Source organism: Telopea speciosissima, chromosome 1 (genome assembly GCF_018873765.1).
Source record: "Telopea speciosissima isolate NSW1024214 ecotype Mountain lineage chromosome 1, Tspe_v1, whole genome shotgun sequence".
NCBI classification, from domain to species: Eukaryota; Viridiplantae; Streptophyta; class Magnoliopsida; order Proteales; family Proteaceae; genus Telopea; species Telopea speciosissima.
In genome coordinates, this window is record NC_057916.1 from 2594551 (window position 1) to 2622455 (window position 27905).

Consider the following 27905-nt stretch of genomic DNA (forward strand, 5'->3'; position numbering starts at 1 on the left):
TGTCCCTTCTCTCCGTTCAATTCAGTGATTAGGAATCAAGTTCAAATGGCCGCGGCATTTCTCCGTTCCATCTTTGTGTTTTCTTTCCTTCCGCAAAACTGTTATTCCGACATGATGTATTAGCAGGACAACGTTCTCTCTTTGTTTCAGGTATGGATATGGAGTCTTCCTTCATCAAATTTCCGTGAAACCCTAATTTATTTGGTTAAGCCTATTCCTCTTATCTCCGTTAATATATCTGTAATATTGGACTTAATCTCAATCTTGCTATTCGCGTGTGTGTGTTGTGCTAAATGGATTCAAACTACTATCATGCACATACCCTCGAACAAGAATATTCAAAACATCATATGCAAGTGTGGAAGTTGTTAATCGTATTTTTGGTTTGAATTCGGCAGATTTTAGCAAAGAAACATATCACGCATAGAAGGACTGGTATTGCTGCATATTATGGTTTTTGCAGCTGGACAATGCAGCACGTTTCCGTTTCTTGCTGGTGAAATTGTTTAGAATCTTGGAACTCTTGATGGTAATTTTCCACCTTTCCGGGATCGTGAGAAAATTCTCGTGAGGAAATTCTATACTAAGGTGTCATGGTACTTTTGTCAGTTTTATGACTAACACTTCTGTGGTGCTTACTGTGATGCTGTAGATAGTGGTGTTCAGGCTCTTGTGTTTGACTGCACTTACAATTTGTTAACTCTAGTATTCTTCTGTCTGATCGTGTAGTTACATGTTTTCTTTCTTATGATATATATATATGTTAAATTAGGGTACCTGAACTAAAAGAAACTTTAAGGAGGATGAAAGTAGGTAGGGCACCAGGTCCAAATGGGATCCCAATAGAAGTGTGGAAGAGCTTAGGAATTTGCGGTTTATCTTGGCTAACCAAGTTGTTTCATAAGATTATGAGCGCAAGGAAAATGCCATATGAATGAAGAAGAAACATTGTGATTCTGATTTATAAAAAATAAAGGTGATATTCAGAGCTGCAATAACTATAGAGGCACAAAATTAATGAGTCATACTATGAATGTATGGGACAAAGTTATTGAAACTCACTTGAGATAAGAAACTACTATTATGGAAAACCAATTTGGTTTTATGCCAGGACAATCTACGATAGAAGCTATTTAATTACTACTTGGGAGACTCATGGAAAGATTTAGAGATTGCAAAAAGAATTTTTATATGGTCTTTACTGACCTAGAAAAAGATTATGACAGTTTTTAGAGAGTTAATACGGCAAGTACTAGAGAAGAGAAATATTTCAAGTAAATATGTGGGCATAATTAAAGATGTGTATAATGGTGTGGTGATTAGTTTAAGTAGTATGTGTGATCAAGGTAGTGAATTTCCAATTTCAATTGAGTTACATCAAGGATCAATTTTTAGCCTTTATTTGTTTGTGCTTGTCATGAATGACATTTAAGATGAGGGTCCTTGGTGTATGTTTTTTGCTGATGATATTGTTTTGATGGATGAAACCAAATCAGAGATTAACGCCAAGTTGGAGCTATGGAGATCAACCTTGGAATCAAAAGATTTGAAGATAAGTAGTACAAAGACGGAGTATATGGTGTGTAACTTTGGTTATCCTAAGACGAATAATGAGGTGGGGAAAATTGATGAGCGGGGTATCTGGGCTCAATCATAAATAGAGAAGGTGATATAGAGGATGATGTTTCATAGAGAATTAAAATAGGATGGATGAAGTGGAGAGGTGCTTCTGGAGTGTTGTGTGATCGGTGTATTTCTTTAAAACTAAAGGAAAATTTTATAGGACAATCATACTATCTGCTATGATGTATGGTGCGGAATGTTGGATAGTCAAGAAGCATCATATAGATAAACTTAGTGTAGTTGAGATGAGGATGTTGAGATGGATGAGCGGCAAAACTAGGAAGGCTTAAGTAAGGAATGATCATATTAGAGCTGATTTGGGAGTAGCTTCGATACATGATAAGTTACAAGAAAGTTGTTTGCGGTGGCATGGCTTTTAATGGAGGCTTTTGGGTGCTCTAGTATGGAGGGGTGATTGATTCAGATTGAAGGACCTAAAAGAGCCAGGGGCAGACCTAAAATTACTTTAGAAGTGGTGAGGAAAGACAGGCATAGCAAAGCACATAATTGCAATCAATTGTCACTCATGTCATAATTTGACCATAGGTGGATGTAAACATGTAGTAAATGCCATTGAATCTGAAACATGACATTATCTAAACTTGTTAGAAGGATCATGAAGAAGTTGGTTTTTAACTTAGTGTACTGTGCATATTAGCTTCCAACAGTCAAATTTAAATAAAAAAAGAAGAGAAAAAAATGGATTGAACTGGAATATGTAATTTATATGTTCTTTTTTTCCCCTTTGGAGGATATTATGATCATCTGTGCAAGGTCGTCATAGAGGGAATTCTGGCTATGTTTGAACAAACAGATGTCAGTAGTAAAATAATAGGTGGGCCAAAATTGTTTGGAGGAGGCCAAAAATAGTTTGAAGGAGGGGTGATGCTGGGATGGTGCTTTCTAAAGGAAATTTGATAAAAGAACTAGGATGGTATTCGAGGGAAGAAACTGGTGTTACGTGGAATGAGATGCTCGAGTATATTAAACCAATATTTCAAGAAGTTTTTAGAAGTCTAATGTTGGTCAATAGGTAGCAGGATTTGCTATATGAACCATGTGGGTTCCTGAGTTTATGGAGGACATTAGGCCAAAAGTGTCATGTATGAATGCTTGATAAGAGAGTACAAGTGAGGAAAGTGTAGCAAAAATGCAAGATGTAATTATGCTAAAGAAAAGGCAAGTTTGATCCTTATGATGGCCTATATAGTGTGTTGGGCACAAGGAAGACAAAGATGTATACGTACTTGGAAGAATGAGGAAGATGAAGTGTAAGTACCAACTGACCAAGATCATGTTCGATAATCGATATATCAAGAGAAATTACTAGAGGGCTCCAATGATGGGGTTATTATTGAAAATGATTAAATATAGATTATGATGGAGGTGCAGCAGTAATTGGAATAATTAGCCCCTATGAGATAAAAGAACATGGTAATAGGTATTCTTGTAGGGATTTTAATGGAAAGAGTAATTGAGTAATTGACACTACAAGAAGAGATGAAAGGTTTCGGGCTTAGATTGTATGTTGATAGAGCTTTGAAAGTACACCGGGGTGGATTTAGTTGCCTTTGAAAATTTTTATTGGGACAATAGTAAAAAAGATTTTACCAATAGAAATGATGGATCCTATAAAATAGAAAAGCAGCAAATGCTTTATGAGCAAAATCAGACAGCATTTATCCAGAAGCCCCAGCTGAGAACCCTCATTAGCTAGACAAAAAACTTTAACAGTTATATGAAATTCCTCTAGCCATTCAACCTTTGATACTTTACATTTAGAAGCCAGAGGAATATCGTAAACTTAGGTTTATTCTAAAAAAAGTTCATGTACTTGGATTTATTCTTTATTACGAAATATCCTCATGCAAGTACAATACCAGATACTCCATGAAGAAAGTATGTTATGTTATGTGTATAGAATAATAGATTAGACATTAGCTCATGCTATCATGGTTAGTGAGTTGGAAGGAGACATTGCTAGTCACATGCTATTATAATTAGTGAAGTCAAAGTATGAGCGCCATGGAACATTTTGAAGAGAGCGGTGGACTAAAGATTCAGATAAGGAACAGGGTTGTTGAATCACCTATTGTGATTTGTACAAGCTAGGGCGAGCAATGGGACAATGGAAAGGTTAGGAGAAATTTCTGTCCTTTTTTGACTTAAGAGAAAGCATGCAGTTAAGTGTCTATGGAATGAATCTGGTGGTTTTAAATAAAGAAAGGAGTGGATGGAAAGCGGATACTTTAAAATCATTAAGACATGCATGTGGGAGTAATAACAAGCATGGGAACAACTGGTGGAGGAACAAAAGATTTCATTGCTTTTTTGTTGTGACAGGTTTTGGATTTGAGTCTGTATCAAATGTCCTAAGATAACTAACTAGATTACGCTTCAGTTTTGTGTTTGCACGGTATTGTTAAGTGTTAAATAGAGTTTGCTGCATCTCTTGCCTATTTTCTTGTTCATTTTTTGAGGAAATTATTTTGACTATTTGTATAATTCAAGTAAGAATCCCTGTGTTAAGCATTATTTTGGATTATATAGTCAGTTAAGTTGGTTAGCTACTAACAGGGAAAAATTTTGTCTGTAGGATCAGCAAATTGAAGGACCACCACCTTATATACATATCGAGCAAAATGAATTTTCATATCGGAAGTAAGTTTACATTTTTTGTTGGAAAAGCTGGGTTCATTGTTTCTCAAATTTCTTTCCATAGCTTACACAAACACACACACACACACACATACACACACTCTCTCTTTTATTTTCGAAAAGAAATGGACAGGAACCTACTCAACTTGCTATGCTTTATCCAAAGTACTTGGTTTTTCTGACATGATTCTTGTTCCTCTATTCATTTCTATTTAAGGTCTATGTTCTTTATCCATGCTAAAAGGTTTGTATAAAGTCTTCTTCATCAGAGGTTCGGAGCTGCCTGGCATGTTCCTGCTTCTTCTCTCTCTTTTCCTGTGCTTCTACAAATTTGCTTGCAAATTGTTTGGGAGTGGCGCCTAGGTGACAAGGTGCCCTAGACGTGTAGAATATATAAAATAGCAATGATAATTATATACTTATGCTTATCTGCAACATAGAAGCCATATCAATGCAATAGTAATGACCTAATATGAGAAAATCAACAACATATAATAAACAAATCATAGGATATAATATACTCGTATTCATTAACACATAAACATAAATCAATGTAAACTCATAAAGTGTCAAAGAACTAATATAATATAAGGCATGTTGTCGTAAGGTGTTGAAGGCGTCCTAGGCAACGGTTAGGTGTCTGAGGTGTGCTGTCGCCTTTCTTGCATCAAACAAGGTGTGTTGTTGCCTTGGATGCCTAGGTGGCACCTTGAGAACTATGTCAGAAATCGTCATAAGGTGATCCTCTAGAATTGCATTTGTAATGCATGAAAACTTTTGTTCGTTACCGTTTCACCTAAAAGCTCGAACTGTCAGGGCAGGGCAGCATCAACGTATACATCAATACTACCCCAAACTTACAGGCCAAGATCCTATTGTCTTTGCATGCGGAGCTCATGCAGCATTTCCTTCGTGCGGCACCGAAGCAGAAGAAATGTCGGGAAAACTCTTCCGATGCACTTCCTAGGAGTCAAACACTCGACCTCCATGTTCGCTACCGTTTCACCTAAAAGCTCGAACTGTTAGGGAAGGGCAGCGTCAACGAATACATCAACAATTACTCCATTGCTCGTGTGAGCCCATAGCAATTCCGAATAGGGTTTCTGAACCTGGGGTTGCATTAATTGGTTTGGTTTTCAAGATGGTGAGGAGATTTAGGCCAACTTTTCCAGAAGTGCAAAGAATTGAGATTGTCTTGGATTTGAAGTATTTTAGCTTAATGGATTCCTAAAATAAAATAGGGTAAATTACATGTCACCCCCTGTATTAGACCCCAATATGACAAATTAGTCCCTACTGTTAGTTTTATGTTGTTAAGTGATGATGTCAGCCAATTAAATAAATTTAAATCCCTAAACTACCCTTGACATCCAAACGTAGATTTTGAAGGGTAGTATTGTAAATTTAATTCTAATGTTTTAGTACGAGGGTAAAATAGTCCTTTCACATAAAAAACTAACAACAGACTAACACCGTTACTATAGAGGGGGACGGATGAGTATTTTCAAAAACCAGGGGGTGACGTGTAATTTACCCAATAAAATATTAGGAATTTTTTTTTGTGGAGATTGGAGAAAATGCTGCTTTGTAGCGGGAAGAATATTTAATTATCAGTTTGGTTCTTTGCTTTTCTTCCTCTCCTGGTCTTCTTTTTTTTCAGTCTTCGGTAAGCTGTTTTAGTTTGTTAGGGAGGCTGATGTGGGGTTTTAATGTAGTCCTAGATAGGCTGATGCGGGAAGAATTGAGGTTTTAGATCAATTTTAGGGTTAGGATTAGGATAATGGGGATGTATCTTATATGGTAAAGCTAGGCAGGTGTAGGGGAGTCTAATGAACTAGGTTTTATGGGTTTTGGATGGGTAGAAATAGGTTAGATGGATTTGGGCAACAACTAGGATTAGGGTTTTGAAAGGGGGAAGATGGGGGAATCTAGGGTTATAATAACAGGAAATCAGGTGGTTGAATGGGCTGAATATTTAGGTCGAGTGCAGGTGGAGGGGAATATATGCTGAAAGTTACAGCTAAATCAGATGCTTAGATCTGGAGTTATGGAGGTATCCTAGTAGAAGAAGGAGAGAGGGGTAAAAGTGTAATTTCAGACTACTGGCTGGGTGGATGGTGCTGAAGTTTGAATCGAGTCTCTCTTAGGGTTAGAGTAGGATTCGATCAAAATTTTAGCAGGTTCTAACAGTTAGATTTGGCTGAGCAGAATTCTCGCGAAAATCACCTTGCATGTGACCTTCTAGAAGGGAAGAAGAATAGTTGCAGGTTTTAGGGTTCTAATGGATCTATGATTTAATGGTGGATGAGGAAGGTAGTAATGATTGAGTATTGGCAATGGGGATCGATGGGGCTGGGTTTAGAGGAGTAGGAGAAGAAGGCTGTGGGCTAAAAGTGTAAACTACTTACTTGAATTTGCAGGTCTTCAATGGCAGTAGCTTGAAGAATAGAAGCAAGTCCTCCTGATCTACAAGATGCAAGGAGTCGATTGGAGATCCACCAATTCCTTATAATTGATCCTCCCGGTCTACAAGATGCAAGGAGTCAACTGGAGATCCACCAGTCCCTTCACCTTGATGTGACTCACAAGGCAACACCCAATAGAGCAGAGCAGCAGCTATGGCAGCAAGCAAAAGCTTTTTCATTAATCAAATTCGTATTCGATACTTGGCCCCCTTACAACCTTATATTAAAGACTAAATTAGACTCCTACATTAAAAAGGAAAGGCCTAACCCATTCCTTAACCTACTAGGTAACTTAAATTGACTAGGAAACTGAAATAGACTCAAAATAGAGTCTTAATCCAGCCCAACTAAACAATTAAAAGGAAAAACTAATAAAATCACTTAAATTGAACCATTGGTTCAAACCAGCTTTGGACCGGTACAATTTAAAACATTAAAAATATGAAAATAAACTAAGCATAGGGCTAATCCCGTATGCAACTCATGTACCCCAACTTTAGGCCCATAAAAGTGGCCTATTACACAGAAAACCCATGGGATCAAAGGCCCAACATGTATATAACCCAACCCTAGACTTATTCCTAATAAAATAAGCCCATTTCAGTGATGAATCTGCATTAGTTTTGTGTTGTGGTAGTGGCATATGTAAGATTGCTTATGGAATTGTTTTGTTGGTTGCAGGGTATATTATCTTTTCTGTTTCTTTTTGTAAATTTCCCCCTGGGTTTCTGTTCTGCCTCACTTTTGTTTTTCTCTTTATCCTCTTTATAAATACCCTTTCTGCTTTTGCTTATCCAAAAAGAGGGGGGGGGGGGAGAGGGGGTGCTTAGCCATGTGGCTGATGATGTCATCTGGCTTCTGGCCTTCTAATGTAGTCCTAGAATAGGAGACAATCCTACTAGGAGCCAGATACAGAATAAATAGCAAAAGGAGCTGCTGGTTCACATGGACAGCCTAGGTTCTAGCTTAATTCTAGGGTTTAGGATGGGAATTTGGGAATGGGTCTTATATGGTTTTAATATACAGGTTTAGGGGACTATTTTGGTATAAAGAAAATTAGATTTGGTTAGGTTTTAAAATTCTGCAGACTTAGGGTTAGGGTTTCGGGTTTTAGGGTTAAGGGAAACTAACAAAACTAGGGTTTCAAGTGGGCTGTGAGAGCTGGGTTTGGGATCGAAGGTAGGGGACTGTGAGGGGAGGATTCAACCAGGATATGGTCCACTTCTGATGGTCAGAATGGGCTGTGGGCAATTTAGGGCTTATGGGGTTCTTATGGAGAAGAAGGATTTAGGGTTTTGGGGGATGAATATGGGCAGCAACTGGGATCGAGTGTAAACAATGGTGAGGGGGGGCTGTGGTCAAAGTTTGGATGATTTCTGATGGGTAAACAGATCTGGACAGAACTGAGATCCTTCTAGGGTTTATGCAAGTAGAACAGAAAACTTAAAGGATCGAATGGGGAATGAAAGGAAAGATAAAATCAGAAAATTAAGATTCAAACTCACACTGGAATCCACCGGCAGTAGTTTGAATGTTTGAAGGATGAAACCACCTTCGAAGAGAGATCCTCCCAGCCGTAACGGCGTAAAGAGTCGTAGGAATGCACCCACCCTTCCACCTTGAAATCCACAAGGATGCACACTCACACAAGGGAGCAAGGAACAACAGCAATGGAAGCCACAAAATCTGTATTTTTTTAAATTCAAAATTCTGTGGGGGAGGCCCCCACGATATACTTTATTTATAATAAAGGTCTAAGCCAAATCCTAGTACAAATTAATGTCTCTTCCTTCCACGATTCCTTCTAAAATCGTGGAAGGAAGAGTTCTAAACTAACTTAATTAAATTAAAACAGTAAATTGACTAAGATACCCCTACTAACTTAAAAATAAACGACTCTAACTTAAACAACTAATTTAAAAGAAGATTCCATATTAGCCAATAGGATATAAGAACCTATTAACCAATAGGAACTCTTCACTTAAATTAGACCCATTGAACCCATTGGATGCAACCAATTCTAACCCGGTTCAATCTAAAACAGAAAAAATAAACTAAGTATGGAAAAATATAAATCCTAACCTACGGCTCCCTATTCAAACCCTAAGTTCAGGGCCTCTTCTTCTTCTTCTTCCTTCTTGGGGCTGCATCAACTCTCCCCGTCTTGAAATCATTCATCTCCGATGAATGGCTGGAGATCACCAAATGGTCTTCAAATTCAGGATCAAGTTTCTTCAGCTTATCTTCAACGGATGGTTCAAGCTTGTACGCGGACAGCAGCTCTTTGACGGATGAAGAAGGCTGGAATTCTGGCTGGGCAGCAGCCTCTTGAAGTACCATATGAACACCTTGTAAATCTTCATCATCAAAATAATGTTCATCATCATCAGGGGGGAGTGCATGAATGTGGATGCCGCCTTGGTCTTCAGCTTCACCTTGAACTTCTTCTTTTTCAGCCACGTTGAGAGGCTTCTTCTTGTGTGGGCAGTCCCAAGCAATATGTCCCTTGTCTTGACAGTAATAACAAGTAAAGGGGTCATTTCGGCCCATAGGAGCTTTGCCCTTATCATCCACACGTGGGGGAACAGTAGGGCGAGAGATGTTGCCTATGGAGGAACCTTGTTTTGAGGTGCTATTGTTGATGTAGGCCGGCTTGGAGGTAGACCCCTGTTGTTTACTTAAAGCTAATAACTCCTCTGCTTTCAAGGCCTTCTCAAAACAATCTCGAACGTCTGCAACGTCAACTACCGCAATTGTCCTGTTAATCTCACTTGACAGACCCAGCCTGAACCTGGAAAGCATTTGGATGCCCTCCTCCCTAATGCCAGTGCGAGAGGAAAGAGCATCGAATTGCCTCATGTACTCAGTTACAGTCATGGTTCCTTGGCGGAGGGAGTTGAATTTATCCTGCAACTGAGACCTGAAGTGCCTTGGTAAATATTGCTTGCTCAGGTCATATTTCATGTCTTCTTAAGTGCGGGGTGCAGCACCATTAAAGTACATCTCTCTTTCAGTAGTTCTCCACCACTCACGTGCAGGTCCGACAAGTTTAGCACGGACTAACTTCATTTTCCCTTCTTCAGATAGATCATACCAGTCGAAATAATCTTCTATTGCAGCAAGCCAATCATAAAATACCTGGGGGTCAGAGTTACCATCGAATTCTTTCAGCTCAAGCTTCACCTTTTGGTTGCCTGTATAGCGCCGATTAGTTCCCTGGTCTCCAGTGAAGTAGGACCTCATATACTCTTCAAAAGTAGGCTGCCGACCTCTGTCTCTGTCCCAGTCTTCTCTATGTCTGTCTCTGTAGCCTCGGTGGTGATCTCTGTGTTCCCGAGAAGGTTCACGGGCATATCTAGGTCTGTCCCGACGATCTCTGTAATGATCTCTATCATCCCTGTCATCTCGGTCAGCTCTGAATCTGTCTTGTGACCTATGTGTCCATCTCTATAACCCCTATAGTCATCTCTGGGGCTCCCATCTCTGTCATGTAGCCTCTGTACCACTGAATGGAGTTGGTACCTATCTTCTTCTATGGGTACATTACTGTCCCCATTAAGTGTAGGCTGTCTATGCTCAATTACTTGCAGCCTTTCAGCCATAGCTCTCTGTTCAGCTCTAAAGTCTTCAAACAAGGTTTTCTGGTCAGCAGTAAATTTCTGAAACATCTCTAACATTGCTGCCATAGGGTCGGGTGGTTGTGGCAGCACCGGGTTGCCATTGTTCATCCATGGCTCTGATACCAAGTTAATGTAGTCCTAGAATAGGAGACAATCCTACTAGGAGCCAGATACAGAATAAATAGCAAAAGGAGCTGCTGGTTCACATGGACAGCCTAGGTTCTAGCTTAATTCTAGGGTTTAGGATGGGAATTTGGGAATGGGTCTTATATGGTTTTAATATGCAGGTTTAGGGGACTATTTTGGTATAAAGAAAATTAGATTTGGTTAGGTTTTAAAATTCTGCAGATTTAGGGTTAGGGTTTCGGGTTTTAGGGTTAAGGGAAACTAACAAAACTAGGTTTTCAAGTGGGCTGTGAGTGCTGGGTTTGGGATCGAAGGTAGGGGACTGTGAGGGGAGGATTCGACCAGGATATGGTCCACTTCTGATGGTCAGAATGGGCTGTGGGCAATTTAGGGCTTATGGGGTTCTTATGGAGAAGAAGGATTTAGGGTTTTGGGGGATGAATATGGGCAGCAACTGGGATCGAGTGTAAACAATGGTGAGGGGGGGCTGTGGTCAAAGTTTGGATGATTTCTGATGGGTAAACAGATCTGGACAGAACTGAGATCCTTCTAGGGTTTATGTAATTAGAACAGAAAACTTAAAGGATCGAATGGGGAATGAAAGGAAAGATAAAAACAGAAAATTAAGATTCAAACTCACATTGGAATCCACCGGTAGTAGCTTGAATGTTTTAAGGATGAAACCACCTTCGAAGAGAGATCCTCCCAGCCGTCACGGCGTAAAGAGTCGCAGGAATCCACCCACCCTTCCACCTTGAAATCCACAAGGATGCACACTCACACAAGGGAGCAAGGAACAACAGCAATGGAAGCCACAAAATCTGTATTTTTTTTAAATTCAAAATTCTGTGGGGGAGGCCCCCACGATATACTTTATTTATAATAAAGGTCTAAGCCAAATCCTAGTACAAATTAATGTCTCTTCCTTCCACGATTCCTTCTAAAATCGTGGAAGGAAGAGTTCTAAACTAACTTAATTAAATTAAAACAGTAAATTGACTATGATACCCCTACTAACTTAAAAGTAAAAGACTCTAACTTAAACAACTAATTTAAAAGAAGATTCCATATTAGCCAATAGGATATAAGAACCTATTAACCAATAGGAACTCTTCACTTAAATTAGACCCATTGAACCCATTGGCTACAACCAATTCTAACCCGGTTCAATCTAAAACAGAAAAAATAAACTAAGTATGGAAAAATATAAATCCTAACCTACGGCTCCCTATTCAAACCCTAAGTTCAGGGCCTCTTCTTCTTCTTCTTCCTTCTTGGAGCTGCATCACCTTCTATGCCTCACTTTGTTTTGAAGTTGGATTTGGAATTTGGGTCTAAACTCTAAAGTAAGAGGAGAGAGAAAGAAAGAAATAAGAAAAAAGGAGCTTCTGGGAAGGTTCTACTCACTCTTACTATTTATATTGATAAGAATTCCTTGATAATTATATTGGGAGAAAGAATGCTACTTGGGTGCGTGCGGTACTTTGCCCCTGCACCCAGACATGGGCGGGCGAAATAACCGCCGCACCCCCTTGGAAAGGCCGAATTTCCTGGGGACGTGGCGATCATTTTGCCTGCCCTTGTGTCTGGGCGCAGGGGCAGCATACCACAAGCGTCCAGGTAGCGGTCTCTTTCCCAATTATATTATAGCCAAAACCAAGCTAGACCCTTGATAATTGATATACTCATATACACAACATAACTCCAAGGAGATGTGCTAACTATATTGATTAATGTTAGGTGATTAGTTAGAGGCTGCATTTTAATTAATTTATTTGTTTTTATTGTTATTCTTTTCATGTCATAGCTTGGGAATGAATGATCTGTTGATTCCCTAGATACAAGAAGTGCATATAGGTTTTTTAGTTCTGGAAGTCTGCTCTAATTTTGCATGACCCCTACATATATATTATATAATAAATAAAAGAACGAACTTTTTTTTGGATGGGTTAGGAGATCTGAGGAAGAAGTGGGCATCAAAAGCAAGACATGTGCAGTTATTAAGATTAAAAAAAAAAAAAAAATCATTTGATGTTATTAACCTTACAACTACATTTTCCCTTGACACTCAGGAGACAGCCGATGAACGTAAATTTTCTACTTTTGCAATTCATTGTAAATGAAAATAATGAATGATAAGTTTTAGTGTTGGACACACTCTTTTATGTCCAAAGAATGTAAAATATAGTAGGGAAAGTAAAATATTTCCCTTTATTATACTTACCGGGCACTCTACCTCGAAACAAATGGAGCCTAAAAGAATTCTGTTAACTTTTTTGGAAGTTTGGAAGCAAGAAATCAAGAAGGTTGCTTCGGGGACCTTAAACTTAAATATCATGGAAAAACCATTGGATTGTGCTGTGTTAAATGAAGATCCTACAGCTACTGGCCCTATCATGAGAAATTGCAGGTCAACTAGAAAATCATTGATAGAGCTTTATGAAGGCAGGAGTGAATTAGTGAGAAAGCCTCCATCTGCTTAAGAATGCTGCTTTCGTGATTTTCTTGGCATGGGTGAGTATGTGTGTGGCTGAGTAGTGGAGCAGCTTTTGTAGGTGTTTATCTTGTTGGAAGTTGTTTGTGGTGCTGGTGTTCCAGCTGGTATGGTGGGATGCCTGTTTGGGTTATATTTCCTATGCGTGTGGGTGTTGGGTTTGTTGTTTCCTTTGTCATCTCTCTCTCTCTCTCTCTCTCTCTCTCTCTCTCGCTGCATGCTCGGGTTGTGGACAGGGTTTTTGGCATCGCTATGAGGCTCCTCTCAAGTCTCAAGCCTGTGGGTTTATTTTCTCTTCTTACTTTTGTTCTTGATATATTTTAGTTGCTGATCAAAGAAACTTATAACGATGATAAGAGCACTGAATTACACACGCACCCACACCCGTGTGCACAAATGTAATTATTTTTATTTCTCATCATCCAATTTTTTCTTAGTGTGTTATTTTCTTACTGTTCATTAGGCACAAGAAGCAGAAAGAGGAGGATATTGCTATCTGCAATTGCAATTATGATGCTAATGATCCTGATAGTGCATGTGGAGAGAGGTGCCTGAATGTCATAACCAGCACGGAATGTACACCTGGCTTTTGTCCTTGCAGTATTCATTGCAAGAATCAGGTGAACATTAGATTTGTCACTTTTCCTGTTTTTGAACTTATTAGTTATTAGTATGACTCTGAAAAATTACAGAAAAAATGAACTTCTTTCCTGTATGGAACCTATCTGAGATAGCTAGTAGATGATAATTGCTTGAAAAAATTGCAAATGCATTTTGTTGAGGGCTTGAGGCGGATTTGTAGTGTCTAATTCTTTCTTTCTTATATTATATATTTAGTTAATATTCCCAGATGGTGTACCCCTGATGATACACTATTAATTAGTATGATATCCCCCTCTTCCTTTTTGCGTGTTCATGAGAGTTATGAATTATGGTATCCTTTTCTTTTTGGGGCTTGGGGGGTTTATTGTGAGGTTTACATTTTAAATGAATGAAATTTTCTCATATTTACCGTCTAAAATTGTTCCTGTACGACAGCCCTAATACTTGATAAGCTGAACTTGTAGGCTGTCTTACATCAACTCTACTTGGAGTTCCGAATATAAAGCAATTCTCCTGGGAAAGTTAAAATCAAATACTAATATAAACCTACATGCAAACAACTTAAAATAAGACCAAACACTATAATAAACTGAATAAACCCAACATTTAACTTAAATAAAATCCTTGATGACATCTAACTGGAAAAATTATTAAAAGAAATTATGACTGAACTACCACTCATTCAACCATCCCGTTTAAAACCACATGATTTCACTTGTCGTGGTCCATGGATCCCAAAATTTTTTCTGCATGCATGGTCCCTCCTAGAGTTTGCGACCTATAATTTTGATTCTTGGGTAGAATAGTTGTTTCTATTACCTGTCATTTGAAGCTACATTAAGGGAAGAAGAAATCAAGTGGTTTGCTTGTTTCTTGGATGCAACCACGGTTTGTTGTACTTTCTTAAAATGGCAGGTTCATTTATGTTTTGGTCTTTGGAAATGGTAAATTTGGTGAGAGCCTAGTAAAATTGTAATTTGCTGCCTTGTTTGATTAGAGCAGAACCCGTTACCGATCTTTGACATAGTCTTTTCATTCAGAACCCATCTTTGTTCTCTCTTTCTCACTTCCCTTGTTCTGCTCTATAAATTTCTGTGAAGTGATCCAGAAGTATGCTTAGCTTTTTGACTTCTTTCTCTTTGCACTGTCCCCTTGGACAAATTAATTATCTGGTTGATTCCTGCATTTTATAGCTGTTTTTGCTTTATTTGGATTTAAAGAAAAAAATTCATGTATACTCCATGTGCCATGTGTCACATGGAACATTTGCAGCTGCTAGTGCTTTATTTTTATGTTCTTGAAGTTGTTGCATCTGAAGGTCTTTTGCAGCCATGTAAGTTTAATGCTTGGCATGGTTACTAAATATCAGTATTGTTAGATGGGATTTTTGAGGTCTTCTATTTAATTTTCTGCTTGATTTATTAAGCATTGGATTTTTTGACAGAGATTCCAGAAATGTGAGTATGCCAAATTGAAGCTGTTCAAAACTGAAGGTCGTGGATGGGGTCTTCTAGCTGATGAGAATATTAAGGTCATTATTCAATAGATCAAATTACTACATTAAACTGCACATTTTCAATTTCCTTGATTCTGTGTGACTCCATTTCCTTTATTCAATTTTTTTAGGTCCTGTGATAAATTCTAGTAAGTGCAATGTGTCCATTATCTGTATTGCTGAATAAAATTAAATAAATATACCAATAACAGTTTCTAATATGCAGTTAACCCTACTATTTCTTTTCAGACATTTTTTTAAACATCTTTTGGACCAATTTTTTACATAGAAGGCACTCTGTGCTTCATCTCAATTAGTTGGGATAAGGCTGTTGTTGTTGCACTCTGTGCTTCATCTTAATCACTGTCGTCTGTTGCTTTGTTTGGAAAATCTTGAAGTTGAAGTTTTATTCATGTATTAGCATTTCCCTTACTGATCCAGGCTGGGCAGTTTATTATTGAATACTGTGGAGAAGTTATTTCATGGAAAGAAGCAAGGCGGAGATCCCAAACTTATGAAACTCAAGGTAGCAAGCAAATTTATCAGATAGATATGCATATCCCATGAGTTATGGTTTCTTAAATGGCTTGGTGCAGGTGTGAAAGATGCATTTATCATCTCTCTGAATGCCCACGAGTCAATTGATGCTACCAAAAAGGGAAGCCTTGCAAGGTTCATAAATCATTCATGGTAAGCTGCCTTTGACAAAGACATGATAACTAGTGGAATATTTTGGAAGTTCCATGGTAGAAGAAAAGCAGAATGGTTTCATCGCTCTTCATATGTTCATTCTTCTTCTTGTCTTCTGTAGCATTCAAAGTTAGGTCTTCCTTGAACTTCCTTTCGGCTATGAATGCCTTTGTTTGGGAGTCCTTCACTGGTATATTCATCTGCTGTGCATGAGATCTGATATAGGATGCCAACTTTGCATCCATTACTAATAAAGAAAAGGGTAAATTGCAACTAGGGCCCCTGATGTTTGGGAAAACTATGATCAAAGTTGCTCATGTTTCAGGAATTATGTGTGAGATCCTTAAGAGGGCACAACATTATAAGAACTTAAGGTTGGTGTAAGTTTACTAAAGTACCCTTCCAATCCTGAAAATTTTGTAAAGGAGGCTTGAAAATGACAAATGACGATCTTAGAACCCTCATCAGTCATAAAAGCTGAGGATCCAGAAGATATACCAGCTGGCTATTAGGTGAAGCTGTTGTTTATTCAGCAGTGCCTTTCCTGTCTTACTTTAAGTGGGGCTGTTGGGTGGACAGCAATGCGTTGTTCACTGAGATGGTATTTCAGATGTATCAATGTTTGTGCAGAAATTCACCCCCCAAAAAAACTTCCTCTTGTGATCCTATCTGGATTTCCTTGACACGTGGGCTCCCATGAGTCCCAAGGCACAATTAGGATGAACCAAGGGGTATCAATCAGTGAAGATGTTGAGGATTTCTTCTGCCACTTGCATGTAGGTAGACTAAAGATATCAATTATATATCCGCTTCTTATTGACTTGTTCTAATTGCACACTGATGCAATCCGGGGTTTGAAAACCTTGGTTCGGATCGTTTATGGGCCCATCCAAGGGAATTATAGCCAAAAGATGAAAGACAATGACAATTCTGTAATTATTTCAGTTTACAAAGGAAGTGGCAGAATTGTAATAAACAGAATATTAGAGGGCTACTTGGTAGTACCAAGAATTGGGACACAAAAGGAATTCATATTTAAAGAGAAGGGGTAGACTAGGCATTAATGTAAAATAAGGATGGAAGTAGGATTGAGGATGAAGGAGAGGGGTATTCTGGGCAAGAAGGGAACATGGTGGCAAATAAATAATGTCACAAAGTCATCTGTTTTTTTGGGGTGGGGGGGGGGGGTAAGTCTCAAAGTCATCTTCAACCTCAAGATTTCTCAAGCACATACAGAAACCAGAATTGAAGGAATCGATCAAACTTCCCTTCTAGGCTTCCAAACTGAACGAGATGTTGGGGTTGAATTTGGAATTCCTAAGCCTCTTAGAATCAGCCAATCACCATTCCAAAAGGTGAGTATTATCTTTAATAAAATTGAATCGAAAGTCGAAACAGAGCTGTGCAGTAGCCTTAGAACCAGACCTAGTTCCACGTTGTGGTTCTCGTGGTAGGGAATGATTTGGGGAATAAAATCCTAGGTTATAGCCTATAGGTCACCCTAGGGTGGTGAGATTTTCACCAAAGTTTCCGTCCAAACTGTTAAGGACTCACTAAGTTCTTTCGATGCTTTTCTCAGCTCACTGTGCCGCCGCCAATGGAAAATATGGGAGGACAGAATGGAGAAGGGAATAAGGGAGGATACTAATGGAAAGGAAAGGGAAGATGAAAGAAAGAACTGAAGAAAGAAGAAATTAAAAAGGAAAGGAGAAGCTTAGAGCTTACCAGAAGGAGAGAGGATCGATGGGCAAGCAAGGAAAGATCGCACGGCCGACTTCGGCTCCAACCAGTTCTGGTACTACAACTCGACTAAAATTTGTTCATTCGTCTCCAATATTCCATCTTTGGGTTGTATCAATAAGAAAAAATCCAACTCATACTAGACACCTACTCAACTAGAAAACTACTAACTTAAGCAAATATCTTATGTAGCTATCTCAACAATATAAAATAAAATTCCATTACAAAACTATCCTAAATAATTAAATAGAACTCTTCCAACCCCCTTTGGACCAAAAATCCGTTTTAGGACCAATTCATCTCAGCTGGGTTTCCAGATCAGGTTATGACGGTCTAGATATGATATTGCTACTGCATCACACACCTGGGGCAGAACCGCTGCAAAACTGAAGTTAAACTCCTTTAGATTTTTTTTTTTTTGGTGAATAAAAAATGTATTACCAAAGAGAGAAGGAAAGAAGGGGGGGGGGGATATACAAAGGGAGGAGAGGGGGGAGGGCACGAACCAACTAATGGGTTCTCAAAAAGGAGCTATCTAAACCCCAGGATACAATAATATGCCTGTTCCTTGGGGTGTCCGGAATGGCCTTCAAAGGCAAAACACCAAGCTTGGTGGAGACGTCAAAAAAGATGGCTTTCCAAATCAAGTTGAACGAACGAGAATTGGAGGTCCATCTCCTAAGGTTCCTTTCCATCCAAATGTGGTAAAGGGTCGCGCTAAGACAAGCTTGCCAATCGTGTCGCACATGGATTGCCCAGGGAAACTCATATCCAGCCATAGCCACTCTCTAGCAAAGGGGAGGGGTCTCCTGTTGCGAGGCCAAATGAAAGAAAGGGTTTTTTTCCAGATGGTAGAAGAGAAGGGACAGTCAAAAAATAGGTGGTCAATGTCTTCATGGCCGGTCCAGCAAAAGATGCAAGAGGGGGAAACTGGGATTCGCCGGTGAAGAAGGAAAGCTTGGGTGGGAAGGCAAAGTCTAAGGGTTCTCCAGGCAAGGAAGCTGTGTCTAGGGATGTGGCCTTTGAACCAGCCTCACCTGCATATGGTTTGTCTATCTCAATCCTAAGTAGTAGATCTACCAATACCAGCCTCACCTGCATATGGTTTGTATTTTAGTAGTTTTAATTGGTTTTGTTATCCGGATATGCAGAGTTTGCTTTGTCACCCGACTCACCCTTTCCATTTGGTTTTAGTCCACTAGATCCAGCTTTTAAAGAGCCACGTACAAATTTATAAGCTGTGTTTTGTGAATTTGGGAAGGACTGGTCTCCAACCTGCTTGCTTTATTGAACTATATGGGCTGCCTGAAAATCCAACAAGAGGGTTTTCAACATGGAAATAGATTGCATTATCTGAAATATTCACCTAAAAAGTGTTCGCTAGATGCTGTTCGATAGAGTCAGGATAAAGACAAGCATTAGGAGTGTCAATTCGGTCAACCAGGTCATTTTGATCAGGTGACATTAGCCCTTAACCTATTTGGGCCCAGACCGAAACTGACCAATTAAAAATGGGTCCTTAAAGCCAAGGTCTAGGCCAGGTATTAAATGGTTGGTCTGTCTCAGTCCCTTGACAGTTTCAGCCTCCCGGGCTGCAATAGATTTTGAACCGCCTGGGACCAGTTAAGATCTTGCCTTTCAGGCTTCCTGCCTCTTTGCAGGTAAGAAAAGAAAAAAAAATGAAAGAGGTGCCAAGAGAATGTGATATGATATCCCAGACTCAAAAGAGAGGGTTGCAGGGGGAAAAAAAAAAAAAGAGAGGAAGAGGGCAAGATCCCCAAAAAAATATTGGGTGAAGACTAGGGCTTCTTTGGGCAAGAGAGGGATAGTGTGAAGCAGAGGGAATGAGGAGTACTGGGATTTCAGTGAGGAGAAAGAGGAAAACTGAAGAAATGGGGAAACCAAGAAGGGAAACAAACGTCACAGACCTTTTCAACTTTTGCCTTTAAAACTTTATTCCCGTATTAAAATTCGGGTTCTAATCAGGTTTGGTCGGTTTATAATCGGCAATATTCCAACATGTTGTAATATTTATAAAATTTGTTGAGGATGCCAAATGACTTTGAAGTCCGGTTTAACCGGGTAGACTGAGATCTGAGGTGATTAACACTTTATTCTGACTCAGAGGGAGAAATGTACTGGAGTACAGATGTGCACCATGCACCTGAATATACATAGGGTAATGTTCATCTCTTGCGAAAAACAAGACATTTATGGATATTATTGGAAGATCTGTCCAGATCCCGTATAGTCCCTTTTTCACTTCACAAGGATCATGATGAAACAAACGTTCATTCTCTCGGTAGGCCTTTTCTTGTTAGGTATAAAGCTTGTAGTGGTGTTTGCCCCCATGGATTCAGTTGATTTGATTGAACTGATCCACTAGTTTGAGCCTTTGATCCAGTTCAGGCACATGGGTGAATCCCCCAACTCCTGTGTTGACATGCTTCTGTGTTGGCATGAGGGAATTTGGAATCTGGACAGATTACCAATGGAAACCCAAACTTGAGGTGGTCAGTCCTAGTCCCTCAAGTGCCTTTGCAGTTAGCTGCCAAAAGAGAGAATTCCATTGATCAGGTCACTATGAGATCTCAGCATTAACAACAGAATATGAATCTGAACTAGTAACAATAATTCGGTTCAGCTATCTGAAAATCCTGAGAAATCATATTTAGAATAGGACTCTTTGAAAACAGCAACAAGATACAGGTTTTGAAAACAAAGGTTAAATAAGAACTAGGTGCGGTTACTCTTTCTGAAAACAGATTTGAAACCGAAGATGATGTGGAAGAGAAAACCAGATTTCCTGCTTGGTGAAGGAATCTCTGAAATCAGTTTAAAGACAAACCTGATTTCAATAGGTTATTAAGATCAAAATAGTAAAGGGTGAACTGTAAAGTTGTGTGGTGACTAGTGTTAGAAGTTTAGAACTGTAAAGGGTCAAGGTAGTGAATTCTCAATTACAGTTGGGTTACACCAAGGATCAGCCTTGAGCCCTTATCTGTTTGCGCTTATCGTGGATGAATTAACCAAAGGCATCCAAGGTGAGGTTCCTTGGTGCATTCTTTTTGTTGATGACATTGTTTTGGTGGATGAGACAAAGGCTGGAATTAATACCAAACTGGAGCTATGGAGATCAACCTTGGAATCAAAGGTTTTAAGATAAGTAGAACGAAGACAGAGTATGTGGTTTGTAACTTCAGCAACTCCGGGACCGATAATGAGGCGGTAAAAGTTTATGAGATGGAAATTCCTCAAAGTGACCATTTCAGGTATCTAGGATCTCAATCATCAATAAGGAAGGTGATATAAAAGATGAAATGATGTTTCTCAGAGGATTATAGTAGGTTGGATGAAGTGGAGAGGTGCATCCGGAGTGTTATGTGATCGATGGTTACAGGAAAATTTATAGGACAGTCATAAGATTGGCTATGATGTATGGCGCGGAGTGTTGGCCTGTCAAAAAGTGTAGCGAAGATGGGGATGTTGAGATGGATGAGTGGCAAAACTAGGAAGGATAAAATAAGGATAAAATAAGGAATAATATTATTAGAGCTGGCCTGGGAGTAGCCCCGATTCAGGATAAGTTAAGAGAAAGTCGGCTGAGGTGGCATGGCCATGTTCAACTGATACCTTTGGACACCCCAGTTCTGAAGAGTGCTCAATTCTGATTGAAGATTCTAAAAGAGCTAGGGCCAGGGAAAGGATCTGCGTAGTTTAGGTCTCGCTCCAAGTATGACTTTGAATAGGGCTGTTTGGAGGGAAAGGATCCGCATTGCTGATCCTGGTTACTGTGTGTAAGACTGATTTGTTGTTGTGTTCCTTTTCTTTTCTTTCATCTTTTATCTTGACTTCGCTAGGATCCATGTAGCTGACCCCATTTAGTTGGGATAAGGTTGAGTTATTGTATTAAGATCAAAATGGTAGCAAACCTTCATATATGAGATAAAAGAATACTAACTAGTAACTTAAATCAAACAACCAGATTCAGGCTCATATGACATATGCATGATAATAGGAAGTTCAAAGTACTAACCTGATTGCAATGAAGAATGAAGAGAAGAAGAACTGGGAAAGAAGATACGGATCAAGCTTCCCACTTGATCCTGGACTGGAATTCCACCGATCTTACCTTAGCATCTCACTAAGTGTTGCTGTTGTATCTCACAGAAGCTATTCTGTACACTCAACTTTGAGGCAGAAAAGCCTATACCGTGGGGGCTTATGGAGCCTTACATTGTTATATAGGCTTGCTTTTTTTTTTTTGGTTAGTATAGACTTGCTTTATGATAGACTCAGATTGGACACATGAAAGCTCTGAACAATTAGAATCATTCCTATGCTAAACATGATGGGAAGAAACCAAAACAGATAATAAGAAGGTCCTCCCAATCGCATGTTATGGGAGAACTCCTGTAGCAATTAGGACTAGTAAAAGCAAAATAGAAATTGGACTGGAATTAATAACTGGTATTCCAGCCTTTACTAGGAAATTAATTTAATAATAAAATAAAGAAGATAACAGCCCCTAGATTGACCCACAATTGGAGAACCAGACCTGTACTAACCAGAAAAATCTGGCTTGAACCAGAACTTCGTCTGTGGTCTCTGATCTGCATCAGCCAGTCGGTTGGAGGGAGCCCGACCGTCATAGTTATCAAGGCGTCATCATGGCGTCCAGACTCCTTGGTCGCCTTGGACGCCATGGCGGGTGCTTTGCTGCCATGGCAGTGTCACCTTGTTTTTTTACCCTCTAAAACGCCATGGTTGCCTTCCCGCTTTGATAACTATGCCGACCGTATTTTCAAAAAATGTGAGGTACCCAACATATTGTGAGGGGTCCGATCATGGTTATCCAAAACGCAGGAACCCTGAGTGTATTTACCCAAAGTTCAAAAGGAAAAGAAAAGGATTAAAAAAAAAAAAGAGAGAAAATGCCATCCCAGTCCTGACACTGGTATATACAGCCTGTTTTGCTGTCTGATCCTTTATTTTGACATGAAACACAGGGTCAAGTGGTTAACAAATGGGGTACACAGTGAACCATGATCCTGGAATGAACTTAACATCACTCTCAAAAGGAAAGCATTTAGTTTGTTAGTTCCATCTGTGATCAATTTACATCTAATTTATTCTTTTCTTGAAGATGCAGCCAACCTAATTGTGAGACAAGGAAGTGGACAGTGTTGGGGGAACTAAGGGTTGGGATATTTTCCAAGCAAGATATTCCTGTTGGAACTGAGCTAGCCTATGATTATAATTTTGAATGGTATGGTGGTGCAAAGGTTCGGTGCCTCTGTGGTGCAGCCCGCTGTCCTGGATTTCTTGGGGCAAAATCCCGTGGTTTTCAAGTAAGTTTTGAAAGAGTTAGATTATTAACAATTTTCAAGTTGTCTGTGAGGTTATCTGATCTGCAAATATGACATGTTTTAGTTGGGTGTATTCTTTTTTTTCTTCCCTGAAGATTAAAAAGGCTGATACTATGTTAGATCTCTTGCATTCCTTTCGTTTGTGACAAAATATATTATGAAGTAAATATGTTGTGCATGCTTACAGTTCTAGCTTGATGGCATGTGGAAGTGACAATTCCAGATCACCTATTTATTTGTTTGTTTTAAACCTACTCCTAATGTTGATGCTGTAAGAGTGTTTATTTTGTTCTAGAAAATAGGTATCCTTTAGGATAGAACTTGCTTGTGCTTTTTAGCTTTTCAAACTAGTTGGCCCTGATCATGCAAGTGTGCTAATTTGCATTCAATCATCTTACTTTATTGTAGAAACAAAAATTGATAAGTTCAAAATGTGTCTTATATCACCTGAAGGAGAGGAAACAGTCATCTCTGTGTTCATGTGTGGGCATCTTCTTTGTATGGTAGAGAGGCCCATAAATGCTAATCATTTTGAATTAAGCCATTTTAACAACTACAGAAGGGGATAATATTTGCTAAAGCATTTACATCAGCAAGGAGAGGGAACAAAGTCCTAAAGCTATCAATATAGATTAGATTGGCCCAAATTTTCCTTCAAACGATGCCAAACTTGTCCTAGCTTGGGTTGCATCAGATTACTCGACTCAGGATTGATGGAATCTGATCGTAACTTTAAGTCATTGTTAAGCATTTTAGCTACAGTATATCTAAAAATTATCAGTCAACCTATAAACTTTCAGCTGCAAAAATATATCTAAAGTAGAAAAGGGATTTGGTTGCTCCAAAGACTTCCTGCATGCAATTCCTTTCCCACTTTAATGGGTTTTTTGTTTTTTAAAAATCATGTCAAATCCATTTATTTTTTTATTTGCTGAATATGATATTATGTTTTTTTTAATGGCAAAAAAGTATCAATTATGTCTCCCAGTCAAATTGTTTCTTAAAATCTCTTAATTCAAGTTTCTCCATAAATGTGGCACCCAAAAAAGGGGAAACTAAGTTTCCTTGTGAAAATGATTCCTCGTCCATATATTCCAATAGCTGCTTAGCACACTAGTCCTAAGAAAATCTCCATCTCCCCATCCTCTCTCTGGGTTCTTATTTCTTTTCCAACTCCACTTCTTCCTCCCTCTAGCCCATTCATCTTTTCTTTTTATGCTTATTTTTTGTTCTCTTCCCCAACTATTCCTTTCCCCCCCTCCCTCTTTATGAAAGTCATTGAGGCTCCCACCACTGCGGGGTCTGGGAGGGGCAGATATGTACGCAGCCTTACCCATGCTTTGTGGACAATATTCGTATAATATAGGACGTACTGAATATTATTTCAGTATGATGGATTATCCATTGTGGTTCGCATGGACATTTCTCTCTTTTTTGGTTGCTTTGGGGAATGTGAAGTGATTACATGATTTTTCTTATGTTTGCATGTTAATTTGTTATGATAGAATTCTTATATTCTTTCATTATGGTGCAACCTGTTCACAGGAGGATACATATCTGTGGGAAGATGACGATGACAGGTAATGAGAATGCATTTCTGACAGTACTGATGTATTGCAAGTTTGACCCTCCATTTTAGTAGGTGTACTGCAGTGTTTATTTTTAATCATGGAGCCATTTGAACTCATGCTAGAGCCTGTGTTTATCTAATTTTGGTTGGTTTTCTATTGCATGGTTAAACCGACCCCATTTAGTTGGGATAAAAGGCTGAGTTGTTGTTTTCTATTGCATGGTTAATGTACAGTGAGTAATTTATAATTTTTTATTGTTATATTGCATCTGATCGGACGACCCACTAGATTATATGCTTCTATGGAGTGGTCTATTGTTTGCATATATTTTTATTGGCTAAAATAAGGTTTCCCTGAAGTATTGAAGCTTAATATGGCTGTTCCCCTCCCCCCCAAAAAAAAAGGCCAACCGAAACATACTAGCAAAAAAATGCACTGTTTCGGCGAAATTTCGGTGGTTTGGGTATCGTTCAGGCTGAAATGAGACTGAAATCCGAGTTTTTGAACCTTGCTCACCATTTAAAAGATAAAGATTATTCTCATTGAAAAATAAAAATCATGATGACAAGGAACCTTACACTATGTTGTGGAATTTATTTCTACACCTTTACTATTTCTTTTTTTGTGACCAGTGAAGACTACTTAAAATAAAGAGTCCCAATCCTTTGATTAGGCTAATTTTTGGCCTCAGCAAACTCTTGTACACAGCCCATAAATGGTGAACTCAGACACGTCACATGGAGGGTACTCGTCATCCTACCTGTTTTTTTTTTTTCCATTTGTTAATGCTCACATTTTCTGGTTTACAATTCAGGCTTCATTCTTAATATGAGCTCACTTGATATATGCCCTCTTTCCTACTTCTTAATTCTCTAGATTACAAGACTTCTGGTATTCTCATCAATCATAACTGATTTGGTTGGCTTGTTTATAAAGATACTATTGAAAAAGTTGTATGTTTTGGAACTCACTGCCCATGTGTCACAAACAATCAGCACATCTCTACATCATTTTAATTTGTGTTTTTAAGATGAACCTGGTTGCATTTGATGAGCCACCCCTTGGACTGTCTAAAAGTGTGAGTTGTTAAATGGTTAGGTTCGCGTTTTACTATAGGGCTATATCTGCTCTAAGAGATTGCCCATTAATGGACAATCCAATAGAGGAAGAAAGAAAGTGTGCATTTTTCTAACTTTATGTCTGTTGAAATGAAATATGCTCCTATGTTGAACTTTTGTTTTGTATGTCAAAATTGTACTTTAGTCTATTTGTCATTTGATTTTTGGATGCTTAACTTGCTGGTACCAGATACTCAGTTGAAAATATCCCTCTTTATGATACTGAGGAGGATGAGCCCACTTCCAAGCTTCTCAAGACCGAGCACTCAAAATATGAATCTATTACCAACGGAAAACAAGAATATCCTGTTGCAATAATTAACGGTTTAGCATCTGAAGCTCATCTGGAGTCAACCATACTTCTTGTTGAGCCACTTGATTCATGTCCAATGGAGAATGTGGTGGATGGCACGAAGACGGAAGTAGGCAAAGAGAAAAAATTGTATTTGCAGGATACTCACCAGACTTTTACACAAAAAAATGCAATGATATCCCGTATCAGCAGCAACACTGCTTGCCGTAATTATCACATCGAACCAAGCCCGGTCTCCAAAAGAAAGTCGCAGCACTACCCAAATGGAAAATCAAAAAAACTTGATAAAAAGCATGTAGATGCGAAACTTGTTGCCGAACTCCTAGGACCAAAGGAAGCACGAGAAGAGGTCTTCAATTTTGAGGTATGAATTTGAAAACTCTGTTTAGTTATCTTATATCAATCAATATTGAACAACCACCTAGGACTTGCCTAAAACCAGCAAAATCCTTATGTTTTATTCTGACATCATTTGTTTTGATTGTCTCATTTTCTTTTCCCTTGTTCTTAGAGAGAGAGAGAGAGAGAGAGAGAGGCCGGATTAGGGATGCAAGTTTGGCCCTGTTGGCCCGAGCCCGAACAAGGTCTGGGCCGAGATACCTAGTGCTGAGGGCGGGTCAGGGCTGGAAATTTCTGGCCCTCAGTCAGGGTTGGTTTGGGCCAGGGTTGAAGGCTCGGGCTAATCCTGGCCCGGCCCAGCCTGATCCTGTTTTAAGTTATACAGTAAAATTTATATTGATATACTATATATATTATAAACTTTAAATGTCACTCATATTTTGTTACAGTGTTATTTTATGTAAATTTGATAATTTTCTTCCTGACCCTGCTCAACTCAGTCCAATCCAGGCATCTGTCCCTTCCCCCACTCCATGATTAGGGCCAATCAAGGTCAAGCTTGGATTTTCCAAGCCCTGAGTCAGTGTTGGTCCGGGCCAGGGCCCAGCTAAGGGGACTCAGGGTTGGGCTGAGGTTTTAAAAATCCCGGCCCAACCTGACCCTGTTGCAGCCCTAAGCCGGATTATCCAAGTTGTTTGTCAGTCATGATTCACTGATTTGACCAGTCGAGTCAGTTTAAATTGAATTACTCAAGCAGTTACCTAACGATTGTTGTACATTCTTTTCTTCCACCTTCGACCCCCTTTTGTGGTGAAATGGCAGTCTTTTTCGGTTTGGTAAAGCTTCTTCTCTGGAACCCGTCAAAAACTAATAAGATGGAAGCAGTGGTCTAGAGATGGTGTGAAATGATCTAGAAAGAATGTTGGAAACTGATAAATTGATTCGATAGGACCTGTAATGGAAATCCAGCTACTAAATCAAGGTATGAAATCCCTGGAAGATTGGGCTGCTGAACAACCCATTTGATATCAACTCACGTTTTTCCCTCCTGTGTGTCTGGCTCCCCCCCCCCCCCCCCCGGCTGCAGTTCGTCTTTGAATCTAAACATCTCATAGGCCAGCCCGATTTGCACTGCTCCCATTTAACACGCTTCATGCCCAAGTGTCAATCCTATCATGAGATCGTGAATAGATGTTTGGAAAGTCTTTCATTTTGTTTACAAAATGCGAGGTTTTTAAGTCAGTGATTATTGGTGAACAGTAAAAAGGGTAGTTGGTTTGTCATGTTCTTATTATCAAATACGTATAATAAATAGTTTGACCTGGTACTGATATGCAGGAAATGAAGAACAAAGCCAATACGGAACTTGATTCTTTATACAATGAAATCAGGCCTGCCATTGAAGAACATGAGAGGGACAGCCAAGATAGTGTAGCAACCAGTGTTGCAGAGAAATGGATTGAATCCTGCTGCTTCAAACTGAAAGCAGAATTTGACCTGTATTCGTCCATCATCAAGCATGTCACTTGCACTCCTCGTAGGTCTAGGGAGATGGCTCAAATTCCTGAAGTAGAGAATGATGAAGAATTAAAGCTTTTAACAAACTAGTGATTTTAGTTAGAAGGGGCAACAAATATTTGACAAATTAGTGATTTTAGCTAGAAGGTAAATCAAAATTGTT

General features: G+C 39.1%; 1 protein-coding gene across 1 annotated transcript; it reads left to right on the forward strand.

Moving 5' to 3' along the window:
- LOC122647372 (histone-lysine N-methyltransferase ASHH1) lies at positions 1–27858 on the forward strand. The gene is made up of 11 exons (XM_043840796.1): positions 1–150; positions 399–529; positions 4220–4284; positions 13450–13606; positions 15034–15120; positions 15526–15610; positions 15681–15774; positions 22667–22865; positions 24429–24463; positions 25763–26249; positions 27563–27858. Exons 2-11 carry the CDS (start codon positions 527–529, stop codon positions 27830–27832), a joined length of 1482 nt encoding a protein of 493 aa, XP_043696731.1. The 5' UTR covers positions 1–150; positions 399–526; the 3' UTR covers positions 27833–27858.
- Positions 27859–27905: the final 47 nt, after the last annotated feature.

What these genes read in the sequence shown, in the direction of transcription:
- LOC122647372 (XM_043840796.1), top strand. An exon ending in AATGAATTTTCATATCGGAA is followed by an intron (nt 4,285 to 13,449) that starts GTAAGTTTACAT and finishes ACTGTTCATTAG; the next exon opens with GCACAAGAAGCAGAAAGAGG. An exon ending in TGGGAAGATGACGATGACAG is followed by an intron (nt 24,464 to 25,762) that starts GTAATGAGAATG and finishes TGCTGGTACCAG; the next exon opens with ATACTCAGTTGAAAATATCC.